Below are 12,611 nucleotides of genomic sequence, written 5' to 3'. Positions count from 1 at the left end.
GCACATTGCCATAGTGTCTGGGACACCAGATAAGGAGTTGCTGGCTGCATTGGGGATGTGGGGTCAGGGTCTAATATTCTGCATGTAAAGCAAGGTTAGTAACCACTATGCTACTTAGCTACCTGCCTAAATCCTGTTCTATTCTAAATTAACTAATCTACCTCACATGGTACATGGTGGGTATTTTGGGGAGGGAGGGCAGTAGGTTCGTGAAAAGAGGCAAAATCTCATTCTGCTTAAGAATCATAGAATATCAGGGTTGGAAGGGACCTCAGGAGGTCATCTAGTCCAACCCCCTGCTCAAAGCAGGACCAATTGCCAGACAGATTTTTACTCCAGTTCCCTAAATAGCCCCCTCAAGGATTGAGCTTACAATGCTGGGTTTAGCAGGCCAATGTTCAAACCACTGAGCTATTCCTCCCCCCCCAAAGAGAGTCTGATGACTAGCTATAGGCCTGATCCAACACCCCTTAGAAGTCAGTGGAAGGACTCTGACATTAGTGAGGGTTGGATTAGGCCCAATAATGTCAGTCAATGGGTGTCAGTGTATTTAGAGTCCATTCTGATTTGGAGCCTGTAAAGTGCAGGTGAAGCCCTTGAGGAAATACAGGTAATGACATTATCCCGGCTATACTAGCATTTGCTGTAAACAAAATGAAAGGGCATTATTTTCTCTGCCAGAGCCCTTACTGGGGGCCAGCAAAAAGTTAGTAGCAGATGGAATAGTAAATTATTATGTGTTTGACTACAAAGGAAACTCAAACCTTTTCTTGCAGGATGCGCCCAGTTCGCAGCTGCCATCCGCTTCAATTTAGCACATCTCCAAACCTGCAATTAACTCTCTTGAGCGTTTCACTTTGTGGAAAAGGAGCAAACGCAGACAATGCCATAAGGAGTGCACATGGAAGAACAAGCAGGCAAATCCAGCATGGAAAACAAGGTAAATGATCCCTTTAACCATTCTTTCTTTTGTTAAGCTAGTCCCCAGCAATCCAATCATGGCATTAAACCCTTCCTTTAAAAGAACTGTGATAATAACTTTTTGCAGTGGTTCCAGGGAACTAGGCACTGACACGCTCTTTCATCTTAAGTCTACTTGAACGACAGCATTCCTCTGATTTATTAAGCAATAAAGGTTCATTTATGTGATATCAGGTAAATTTTTTCATGAAGGTCTGGCATATCACTCAACCTCCTCCCCGATAGTCACCTCCATTCCACTCTATGTGAAACACAGCTGCTAAGACCCTCTTCCTTGGCCATTACTCTGACCTCATCCCTGGTTTCCCACTTTCTGCTGCATCAAAGTCAAGTTTTGTATCCTCAGCTTCAAGACCCTTCCTGACTTTTCCCTTCCCTACTTCTCTGCTCTTGTCTCTTTATCATGGCGCCCGCTCCCTACTATAGCAATAATGCCAGCTTCAATCCCCTGATTACCAACTTCTCCCACAACCATCTTGGAACTTTCTTCTGTGCTGCCTGTGCATAGAACATCCTCCCTGAACTAGTGTATAAGGCCTTCCTTTTCTCCCTTTGAATCCCTCCTCAACACCAATTTCTACCCCAGTGCCTATGTGAAATTTACCATCTAACAATGGCTAGGTAGAAGGCCAATTAGGGTAGTTGAGTGTGAAAATTTTGAAAGGCACTTACCGGAGTTAGGTGCCCAATTCCCAATGAAATTCACTGGGTATGTTTGAAAATTTTACCCTGAAAAATCCATTTTAAAAAATTTCCCCCCCAGCCTTTATATGCTGCTTGTCTTTGTGAGTTCTTTTGGAGCAGGGACTGTCTTTTTATTATGTGCACATACAGCATCTAGCACAGTCAGGCCTTTCTCCTTAGTTTGGGGATTGTAGGCGCTCCCACAATCAAAATAATATAATATAACTTCCAACCACTGTGTATTTAGATAGTTTTAAGCTGCCCATCACCATTTTATCTGGTTGCATTTGACTAGTCATCAAAATGGTATTCATTCTTAGCTGGGCAAGATCCCAATCTGTGGGCAATAAAAAAAAATGTGCTAAGGAGGAGAAACTTAACTGTGTTGGATTTGGCAGTTGTGTGCATGACTGGGGCATTATGGAAAGGCAAAAAGCAGAAATAGTACAGAGACATCAATAGTAGTGAACATGCTAAGGAGACAAGTGGTTCTAGTGCTGGATTGGGAGCTGGCAAAGTTCTTTCCCTATCCTGTTTCAACAATTATGGATCCATCACTGTTGTACTAAACTTCTCACGGTGATGGAGATAGCTCTTAACTGTTACAAGCATTTCTGCCAGATAGGCAAAGTAAGATTGTTCCTATGATCATCTCCTATGAAAAGTGGCTGCTGAGCAATGCTGTCTGAACATGTAGTGGATAACTAATGTGAAGGGTTTTTACAATGTTAATGAATAATTTGGATGGTTATCTACTTTTAATTTGTATTAAGCAGCTATAGTTTAATTATTTTTATGTTTATTGATAAGTGATGGAGGGAGCTTTAAATATTGAAAATTATGCCTTTAAAAAGGTGTTCAAAACACAAAAGCAAATAATTATGATAATTAGGAAATGTCATTTATTTGATAAAATTTAACCCCCCAAATGATCTGCCAGTTATAAAATTCATATGTCTATTAGTAGCCTGCTAGCTGTCAAGGGAAGGAGAAAACTTGGGGGATAGTGAGAGAGCTTTTTTACAGAATCATTATCCATTTGAATTATGTGTTGTTGCTTCTGTAGTATGCAAGTTCTACATATTCAATTGAATAGTTCAGGGATCCTTAAGGGAGAGACTGGAGTCTAACTCTTGTCCATAATATTTGGGGAAGCATTCTTGACCCTGGCTTATTGATATTAGTGACAGGCAAACCTCACAATGCTCCGAGGCTTTATATGACCCCTATAAGTACTGACAACTTTGGAATCAGATTTTTTGGAAAGTTAGTTCCTGCTGCCCCCCAGTTTGGGTGTACATTTGGCTCTCTTCTTACACTGGCAAGAGTCAAAAAGAAAACCAATTGTCACCTTTTCAAAATGTTTTCTTGAAAATAAATAATAACCTGAAACAATCCACAAATGTTAGAGGACAAGTATCGGTAATAACAGAATAATGCTAATCAGCCTCAGCATAGCTGCGTAGATTTGTGTAATGTTCTCTTGTAGTAAATAACTGCAGAAGGGGTTAATATCTGCCCAAATTTAACAGAAAACGGAGCTGTGTAATTTATACAGATCATGCCATCCATTTGTGGGGAAAATATCTTTCCAGTAGTTGGCAGACGGCATGGCTAGAAACACCCACCGACAAGGGTGGGAAAAAATGAGGATGCTATTAGGGGAGATAATGCTATATGTGAGGCAATATCTACAGTTCAGGACAACGGTGTATAAAAATGTGCAGTAAGCTTTACTGAGCCACTTACCATCCGAGATGAGAGCCAGATGACCTGCTCCTCCCACACTCATGCAATTCACTGGTAACTCTTGTATGTCGAGGCATGCCCTGAAAAGTTTATTTATGCATCAATTTTCTGTTTCATATTTCATGCTTTGCAATGTTATATGGCTTTTCCAGGTTACTATGGCCCATTGACATGTCTAGCCATTCAGATAATTCAATAACAAAATTCTGACTTAAGGTTTCTAATGCTTTAACTCAATGGCATCTGGCTTATACGCATAATGAGGTTTAGTGTTTACACTGGTGGCTTTTCCATTTAAAAGTCAGAGGAAATCTACAGGTCTCATTCTAATATTGTGCTGGGTGGGAGAAGACTAAGAGAAAAGCCTTTATATCTCCTTCCAGCAAAAAGGTAAACAAATGAGAGTTAAAAAGGATAAAATGTCTCAAAAGCAGCAGATGTGAGCAGCTTCTCATCAATCCTATCTTCCACCCCCATCCACCTTCCCTTTGCAAAATCCAAAGGAAGCCTTGCCACATGATAGTGGGGCTGGAAGAAGTCATGTTAGGGCGCATTGTCCATTCATTGCAGACAGTTGGGGGAGGGGGCATGATGTCCAGGCATAGTAGGGACAGAAAGTGGCAGCATGTCTTCTTAGACAACTCTGTCACTGGGTGTAAGGGAATCTGAAAAACAGAATGGAAAGGCTTCCTTAAGCATGGTTCAGAATTTGCACAGAAGCATGTGCTTTTAGGAACATAAGATGTAAACCAGAAGTGAGCCCTGCGGAGGCTGAGTCCAGCCTTCTACCATCACAAGTAACCCCCTCATACAATTGCACCAAAATATTGTCCAGCGCAGGGGCATAGACACAGGTGGGCCTGGGTGGGCCACAGCCACACTTAGCGTCCAGGCCCACCGAAATAGGGCCTGGAGCCCCCTGAATCCACAGGCTGGGAGGGGGTGAGTCATTCCAGGAGGGGGAGGTGCCAGGGGGCAGGTCTGGGTGGAGCTAGTGCTGGGGCTGGAGATTGGGGCAGCAGCATGTGGCACAGGCAGGAGCGGGACCCAGCCAGCCAGGCGGACGGACACCAAGCCGAAGTCAGCCGAAGCTCAAGCCCCAGAGGGGTTCCTCTGTCCCCCATGGTGCGCCCCGCAGCCTATATGCCCTGGGCAACCTCATCTTCTGGTGCCTGCTGAGCAGTAAGGGCCGGCTGGAGGGGCTGGGGAGAGGTGCCCCCTTGTCATTGCCTGCCCACCCACCTGAAAGTCGAGGCCCAGCCAGTTTTCCTGTTCTGGCTATGCCACTGGTCCAGCTCTCTCTTCAAACTAATTAAATACTGTAGTTTGCCCTGACAACTCCTGTTGGGAGGCTGTTCCAGAACCTCACCCCTCTTATAGTTAAAAACCTTCCAATTTCCAGCCTGAGTTTGTTCATGGCCAGTTTATATCCACTTGTTCTTGGTGCTGACACCGTCCATTAGCTTAAGTAGCACTTCACTCTCTCTGTTATTTACCCTCCTGATGTATTTATAGACAGCTATCACATCCCATCCCATCCCAGCCTTCTTTTTGCTAGACTAAACAAGCCAAGCTCTTCCAGTCTCCTCTCATAGGATAGGCCCTCCATTCCCCTGAACATGCTCTTCTCTGTACTTGCTCCAGTTTACATTAATCTTTCTTCAATCTGGGTGATCAGAGTTGTACACAGTATTCCAAATAGGGTCTTACTAATGTCTTGTACAATTACATTGATACTTCTCTATCTCTACTGGAAATGCCTCGCCTGATACATCCTAAAATCACATTTGCCTTTTTTACAGACACATCACACTGGTGGCTCATAATCATCCTATAATGGACCCACACACCCAGGTTTCTCTCCTCCTCTGTCACTTCCAACTGATGAGCACCCAGCTTGTAGCAGAAATTCTTATGATTAGACCCTAAATGGATGACTTTGCACTTTGTACTATTGAATTTCATCCCATTTCTATCACACCCCAGTCTTCAAGGTCTTCCTGTGTAATATTCCGATCCTCCTCTGCACTGACAATGCCTCCCAACTTTGTATCATCAGCACATTTCACTAGCCCACTCCTGCTTTTTGTGCCAAGGTTATTAATAAAAATATTGAATAAAATTAGTCCCAAGACAGTCCTTGAGGAACTCCATGGGTAACCTCTCTCCAGTCCGATAATTCATCTTTCAGCACAACTCATTGCCTTCCCCCTCCCGTTAACCAGTTCCTTCTCCATCTTACAATTTTTGTACTGATCCCCATCTTCTCTAGTGTAACTACTAATTTCCCATGTGTCATATGCTTTACTGAAATCCACATCTATTAGATCTACTGCATTTCTCTTATCTAAAAAATCAGTTATTTTCTTAAAGAAGGAAATTAAGTTAGTTTGGCATGATCTACTTTTGGTAAGCCCATGGCACATTACATCCCCTTTACCATTTACCTCTATGGATTTAATTGTTCTTTCCTTCACAATGTGGTCTAAAGCCTTGCAAAATGCTGAGGTCAGACTAACAAGTCTGTAATTGCCTGGATCACTTTTCCACCCTTTTTTAAACATGGGTCCAATGTTAGTTATTCTCCAGTCATATGGTACTACCCCCAAATAGGTAGATTATTTAAAAAATCCTTGCTACTGGATTAGCAATCTCATGTGCTACTTCTTTCAGTTTTCTGGGATGGAAATGATCTGGTCCCTCCAAACTGAGAGCATTAAACTCTTTAAGATTTTCTTCTACCTCAGATGTGGCAACTTCCATTTCTAGACACGCATTTCTATCAACCATACTGCCTTCATGCACATGGTCCATATTGATCAACCTTATTGAAAACCGAGGCACAATATTTATTTAGTTTTGGGCCATACCTGGATTACCTTTAAACTCATCCATGCCACATACCAGCCCAACCTTACCCTTCCTTATTCTCTTTTTATTTATATAACTTTAAAAAACCCTCCTATTTATTTTAATTTCCTTTGCAAGAGCTAATTCAGCTTGACTTTTAGCAGTTCTCACTTTAGTCCTATGTTTTCTAACCTCCACGGTGTAGTTTCCTTTTCTGATGACCTTTTTGAGGTGGTTATTCATGTGGCTTGGTCTGAAGCCTTTCCCTACTTATATATACTTCTCTGTGTTGAGCCAAACCTTACTGAGGGTTGCCCATGACTAGTTAGCACACCAAGTATCACACATCTGAGAGCATGGGCCCTTGCTTTTCACTGTAGCAACAGGATGTGTCTAATACGCAGACTATACCCAAGGGCCCAATAAGTGCTACTGCATTAGATGTATGTTGTGTGTCTGGAAGACCTCAAGGGATTAAAGTGATTCTAAATTGAAAGGAGGGTGAAAACTGAGAGCCTGGTGTCACTGGAGAAAAGAAACCCTTTTGTTTATGTACAACTGGTCACTTGTAGGGCAGATGGAAAAAATGTGGGCCTCCCTACATTGTTGTGTCAAACCTCAAACTGGAAACCTGACCTTAAGACTCCTCCTGAGACAGGCCAGTGTAATCCCCAAATCATTCTGCCTTGGGTATCTCAGCAGCCTGTGGCTTTCTGCAGCTGGGTGATGATTTGCCATTGGTTACGATGCTCTTCAAGGAAACAAATAGTTTCAACATAGAGATTGGGCACTCTAAGGCTGCGTCTACACGGGGATAAAAAACCCACAGCTGGCTCAGGTCATCTTTCAGGGCTCTGGCTCCAGGCTGAAAATTGCTGTGTAGATGTTCGGGCCCCACAAGCCTGAGTTAGCTGACCCAGGACAGGGTTTTTTTTTTCCTTGTGTATATGTACCCTAAGAGAAAAATACTGTTGATGTGGGCATTTTCACATATTCACATAATTTGTCTAATGAGGTCATGTTCCTAATTTCGCCATTGAATGAAATTCTCAAAGCAAATAGGATTTGCCCTTAAAAATCTCAACTGTTAGTATCAGAGGGGTAGCTGTGTTAGTCTGGATCTGTAAAAAGCAACAGAGAGTCCTGTGGCACCTTTAAGACTAACAGATGTATTGGAGCATAAGCTTTCGTGGGTGAATGCCCACTTCGTCGGATGGATCCGACAAAGTGGGCATTCACCCACGAAAGCTTATGCTCCAATACATCTATTAGTCTTAAAGGTGCCACAGGACTCTCTGTTGCTTTGAACTGTTAGTTTCACCCTGTGACTTCTTTACTTTTTCAAAATTTGGAAACACTACTGGAGTTTGAAGTGGACATGTTCACCTTTAACCTAGAGTCAGATTTCACAGTATTCAGACTTGTACAATGTCGAGACCTATTTACTTGAAGTCATGTTCCAGCTAATGGCTAGCTAATGGGGTCATGTTCCTCAGTCAACTATGGGAAATAAATTCTTTAACATCACTAGACCTTTGACCCCTGCCCAATACACCATATACCAAATTAAACAAATGACTACTGGCACATTAATTTGCTCTTTCATAGTGTCATGTGGCCACTTGACAATTTGCTTCATGATGTGTCAGTTTCCAGAATTAAGTATGATATTACCTAAATGTTAAAAGCTGTTATTAGAAAGCAAAGGACTCCAGATAATAGTCATGTGATTATTATGTGGAACTTTATTTAGAAGAGCCAGAGTCCAGATTTAAAAAAATCTAGCAGAGACCAATTTTAATTAGAATGCAGTGCCCATAGTAGTATTTTCATAAACTCCTTGGGGCAGGGATTGTCATTGTGAGAAATTCTTCAGCATCTTCCTTTCTTTTGTACATTGCCAGATAACCTGGCAATAAATAATGACATATATAACTATAACTATAGCATTTCCATTACGTTTTACCTAACGCCACTACAAAATCATACCTCAACACATTCAGTATTTCTGATAAGAATTGCCAGGTGTAACCCATCTTTGTTAGTATTAATGGAGAGCTTCCTTAACTGGCATATCAAAGGCCTAGGAATATAGTAGTTAATTCTTCAACTTAAGTTTAGAATGGACCTGAAAAACAACACTCAAATATGCAGCCGAAGAAGTGGGCTGTAGCCCACGAAAGCTTATGCTCTAATAAATTTGTTAGTCTCTAAGGTGCCACAAGTACTCCTGTTCTTTTTGCGGATACAGACTAACACGGCTGCTACTCTGAAACGACTCAAATCTGGGTTCCAGTGTGCTGTTCTATGATCCCTTTCCCTAAAGTTCAAAATGTATGGATGTTAGCAAAGCATTTTCAGATGCTGTGTTTTGTAGCAGAGTAGAAACTGCAGTGGCAGGATACATGTTGAAACACTCCGTTTTTTCTCTTGCATCATCTGCAGTAATTCTGAGGTGTTAAAACCAGCCCAGTCGTTGCTTCTCACATAGCATAGTTATGCCACGGCTGGCGTGGCAAATGACTGAGGTGAAGGCATTAACATAGCTAACATTCAGCATGCAGTGGCACTTTGTCCCTAGTGCTATGCCCATAGCCCTGCTGACCATTATAGCATATGCTACGGCTGTCTGAGTATCTAGCTGCCTGGGTGTCTGAGAGCTTTCCCATCCCTGTGATTATTAGAACAAGGGAAATAAAAAGTGGCTTTAGTTTAGTTATGCAGGGGAGGGATAGCTCAGTGGTTTGAGCATTGGCTGCTAAACCTACAGTTGTGAGTTCAGTCCTTGAGAGGGGCCATTTAGGGAACTGGGGTAAAAATCTGTCTGGGGATTGGTACTGCTTTAAGCAGGGGGTTGGACTAGACAGGTCCCTTCCAACCCTGATAGTCTATGATTCTAACAGTGGTTTGTATACCTTAAGACTAGAATCATTGCTGCATTGAGTTACTAGGGCTCCTTGTGAAAGCTTCTCTTACTTAGTGATCTAGACAATGGGATAGAAGCAAGAGCCAGGCAAAGTAGACAAAACAGATTTTTTTCCACTTTCTGTAAAAGTAAGTTGGTCCAAGCACTGCCCTTCACAGCCCTTCAGAATTTCCATGCATTGATTTCACTAGAAAAGCATGTATCCTCTCAGTAAGAACTTCCTAAAAGAAATGCACATCCTATTTTGAAATGACTTTATCAAATAGAACTGAGCTAATAAGTCATAACAAATAACTTGTTCAACCAATTTTGCCTTAAATCTTGCATGTCCTTTGCATGCCTGTGAACAGACTGTGGCTTTCTTGTGTTCCTTATCAAAATAAGAATTTAAAACATATTTTTGTGACTTGTTTGGCCAAATTGTGAGGTGTGTTGCTGTGTATGATTGGCTGAATAAGCCACATGATACTGTTTCTGTTGTCTAATTAGCTGAGCTTAATTCTCACAACCAGGTTTCTGGAGAAAAGGCTTGTAGAAAGTGAATTTAGAATTTGCTTTTCATGTGTTCAGATGGGTAAGCGTAAACCTCATTTTCCAATGGGCATTCACAGAGTAAAACCCATTTGCATGAATGTTCACGGCAAGGGAACACATAAAAGGAGGAAATATTGGAAATATGAAAGTGAATTTGTTTGAAAAAATTAGGATAGATGCTGGAAGTCGGGGTGCTGGGAGTACAGCAGCACCCTCTGGCTTAACATGGTTTCCATCATAGACAGGGTTTACCGTACAGTTTGATTCAATGGCTTTCAGCACCCCCACTATAAAAATTGTTCCAGCACCACTGAAAATTAGAACAAATATTGGAGGAAGTATTTTTGCATTATTCATCTAGCTCTATTATCAAGTAATTTAGACTCTAAATATTTGGCCAACCTTTTTGTTTAATGGATTATAGAGGGGGGAAATACCTAGCGTCCCCATCCCAATCCCAATGTTTTTGTAGGACCCTTCTGAGCTCCCTCTGCTGGTTCAGACATAGCAATTACCAACCTGATGCTGTTCCCAGCTCTGTGTTGAGACTTGTATCATCAGTCACACTCAAGCACCAAGCAAGGAAATAAGCCGACAGCACTATGTAAATTGCAGCTGTTTTAGAAACACAAGAGATAAGTCAACGTTAGCCAAATGGAAAGGACAAAGTCAAGGAGGGGAAGAGATTTTATTTTCCCACAACAAAATTAGTGTAGGGAAAAATCCACAAGTATTGAAAGTATGGGTTTGTTATTATGTAATGGAGATATGATTCAGGTGGGGAAATCCTTATTCCTGTGTGCGGCCCGTGGATGTCAGAGGGGCTCTGTGGTTTTAGGGTCTGGGTGCATGAGTCCAATTGCAGTACTGTGGACTTAGATTGTCAACTCTTCAGGGGAGGGACTTTGTGCTCCTTTGTGTTTGTGCAGCACCCAGTTCAATGGGCCGTGATCCAAATAGGGGCCTCCTGTAACTACTGCAATACAAATAATAGCAACATAGCCAATGTGTACTACTTTTTCTTCAGGCTACACTTTTAACTGCATTTGTCACATTGCATGTGCAAGACAATACTCTTTCTGATATGCTGTGTTAATTGGTTCATTTCCTCTATTGTTACTGGTTCCTTGGCAAGTGTTTAATAGCTTAAAAAAACTGTTGAGCTCCAGGCTTCTGTACAGGTGTGAGGTATCATATTGATTTGCATTGAAGTGCAAAAAGGTAGTTGTCCAGTATTCAGAAGAGGGGAGAAAGGAGACAATAGCTGGCATAACAGTCACTTCATTGTTCTGAAATAAGTAGCTTTTTTTTCCCTCTATAGTGCTCTCATCAGAGTCAGACCAGCATGGGCTGGGCTACTCTGTTTCTAAAGGAGCTCCACTGTTTTAGACAGAAATTTAGAATATTGTGTTCTTTGATCAATCTCTTATTCACTATATCCTAAAAACTGATGAGTCTTTACTCAGTTTTCACTCAGGTGGAACTCCTTCTGAAGTCAATGGGAGCTTTGCCTGGGAAAGGACTACAGGATTTGGCCCTTTGTCAGTAACTTACAATGATACCAGTCTTTGTTGCCAGCTTATACAGACTGACTTCCTTCAAGTCCTTTCTTACAGACTCTATAGGCTGAAATTCATAATTTCTTCTTTTAATTTCTACACTGCAGATTTGTATCCATTTATATTCTTCTTCATCAGCTAGTGGATTTTTCCTACAGCTGATTCCTAAGGTTTTAAATGATGACATATGCATCCTCCTTTAGCAGCCGACTAATACCAGGGTTTGAATTACTATTGAATAAGCAGCAATGAAATCTCTATCAAAATAATCGGTAGTTCCAAAAACCACAAACAACAAAACAAGCAGAGTTGTACTAAATCAGCAAGACCATTTACAGAATGAGGGGCTGTGAGTCACTTTTTTCCCCCTCCCTCTGCAAAATCTACTCTGTTTCTTTTCTCAGCCTAGGGGAGGGCAGGTGGAGTGGGTAGGGCATTGCTTAGAAAGTTTTGGTTTTTTTTTTAAGTCGACATCACTCAAATCATGTGATCGGCACAGACCAATTGAGACAGGTTGTGGAAAGGGGAACAGTTAAATTTGTAATTTTGGTTGTGTGAAACACTTCTTTGGGCCTCATAAACAACCACAGAACCACAAGTTGGGTACAGAGGCAGTCACACAAGAGCGGGTCCGGGATATTGGTCAGCAGACAGGGCAAATCGTTTTGACTGCAAACCACAGAGTTTCGTAGAGTGGTAAGCATCATCAAACCACAACTGATCCGCTATTTTTTTTTTAACAATTTCAGTGTTTGTTTTAGAAAAAGAATCTTATTATCTGACTTATGTTGCTTCAAAGGCACTAAGATAAAATAGAAAGCAATGGCCAGAAGGAGGGTTATAACAGTGACCATTCTTACTTTTTCACTTCCCAAGGTGAAAGAAATCATATATTCCCCCACTTTAAAGAGAGAGTAAGTTTTAAAGAGGAAACTATGGCTTCAAACAGCGTATTTGAGTCATTTCCTTCTTACCAGCAGTGCTTCATGAGAGGTAAGTGCTATTCAGTGCTGTTAAATATACTTTGGACTGTCCCATGTTTAAGAAAATGCATGTTTGTTGCACATTTCAGGAAATGCTTACAATATATAGTTTTCCACTTCTGTTTTCTTTGAAAAATTCTTACTAAAGCTAATGTCTGAGGTTATTGGTTTATTAGCTCATTATTTGTCAGTTCCTTAGCGATATTATTATAATTCACTTAAGCTGTTCAAACAGTCATGGCATCCTCACAAATTTTCCTTTTGTAAATCCAAGCATGTTATACTATTCCTGTGAGTTACACACACTACAATAGCAGTAGCATCAACCTGTTTGGTTCCTTTGGC

The 12,611-nt window shown here is 41.4% G+C and overlaps 1 protein-coding gene and 1 long non-coding RNA gene across 10 annotated transcripts in view; one reads left to right on the top strand and one right to left on the bottom strand.

The window, feature by feature from the left end:
* LOC101938933 (uncharacterized) overlaps positions 1–12,611 on the bottom strand; it is a 56,768-nt gene that overhangs the window by 43,184 nt on the left and 973 nt on the right. For all 3 annotated transcript variants that reach the window (XR_010600077.1, XR_006175792.2, XR_010600078.1), the window contains exons 2-3: positions 10,244–10,339; positions 3,415–3,494 (exon numbers count right to left, since the gene is read on the bottom strand). This is a non-coding gene — a long non-coding RNA (uncharacterized LOC101938933). The remainder of the gene's footprint in view (positions 1–3,414; positions 3,495–10,243; positions 10,340–12,611) is intronic.
* Positions 778–12,611, top strand: part of RUNX1 (RUNX family transcription factor 1) — a 213,385-nt gene continuing 201,551 nt past the window's right edge. For 2 of the 7 annotated variants that reach the window (XM_065590162.1, XM_065590168.1), the window contains exon 1: positions 12,160–12,276. Coding sequence is in view for 5 of the 7 variants with exons in the window: in XM_065590181.1 (XP_065446253.1) it covers positions 778–940; positions 12,160–12,276 (280 nt within the window). In the remaining 2 variants the exon portion in view is untranslated. Of the gene's footprint in view, positions 941–11,790; positions 11,980–12,159; positions 12,277–12,611 lie in introns of those variants that run through there. The other 5 variants (XM_065590181.1, XM_042855806.2, XM_005303326.4 and 2 more) reach the window with 5 other exon arrangements.

The sequence above is a fragment of the Chrysemys picta genome, chromosome 1, assembly GCF_011386835.1.
Source record: "Chrysemys picta bellii isolate R12L10 chromosome 1, ASM1138683v2, whole genome shotgun sequence".
NCBI lineage: Eukaryota > Metazoa > Chordata > Testudines > Emydidae > Chrysemys > Chrysemys picta.
The sequence above is the reverse complement of the archived record's forward strand: the minus strand, read 5'-3'. Positions and strand labels throughout refer to the sequence as shown.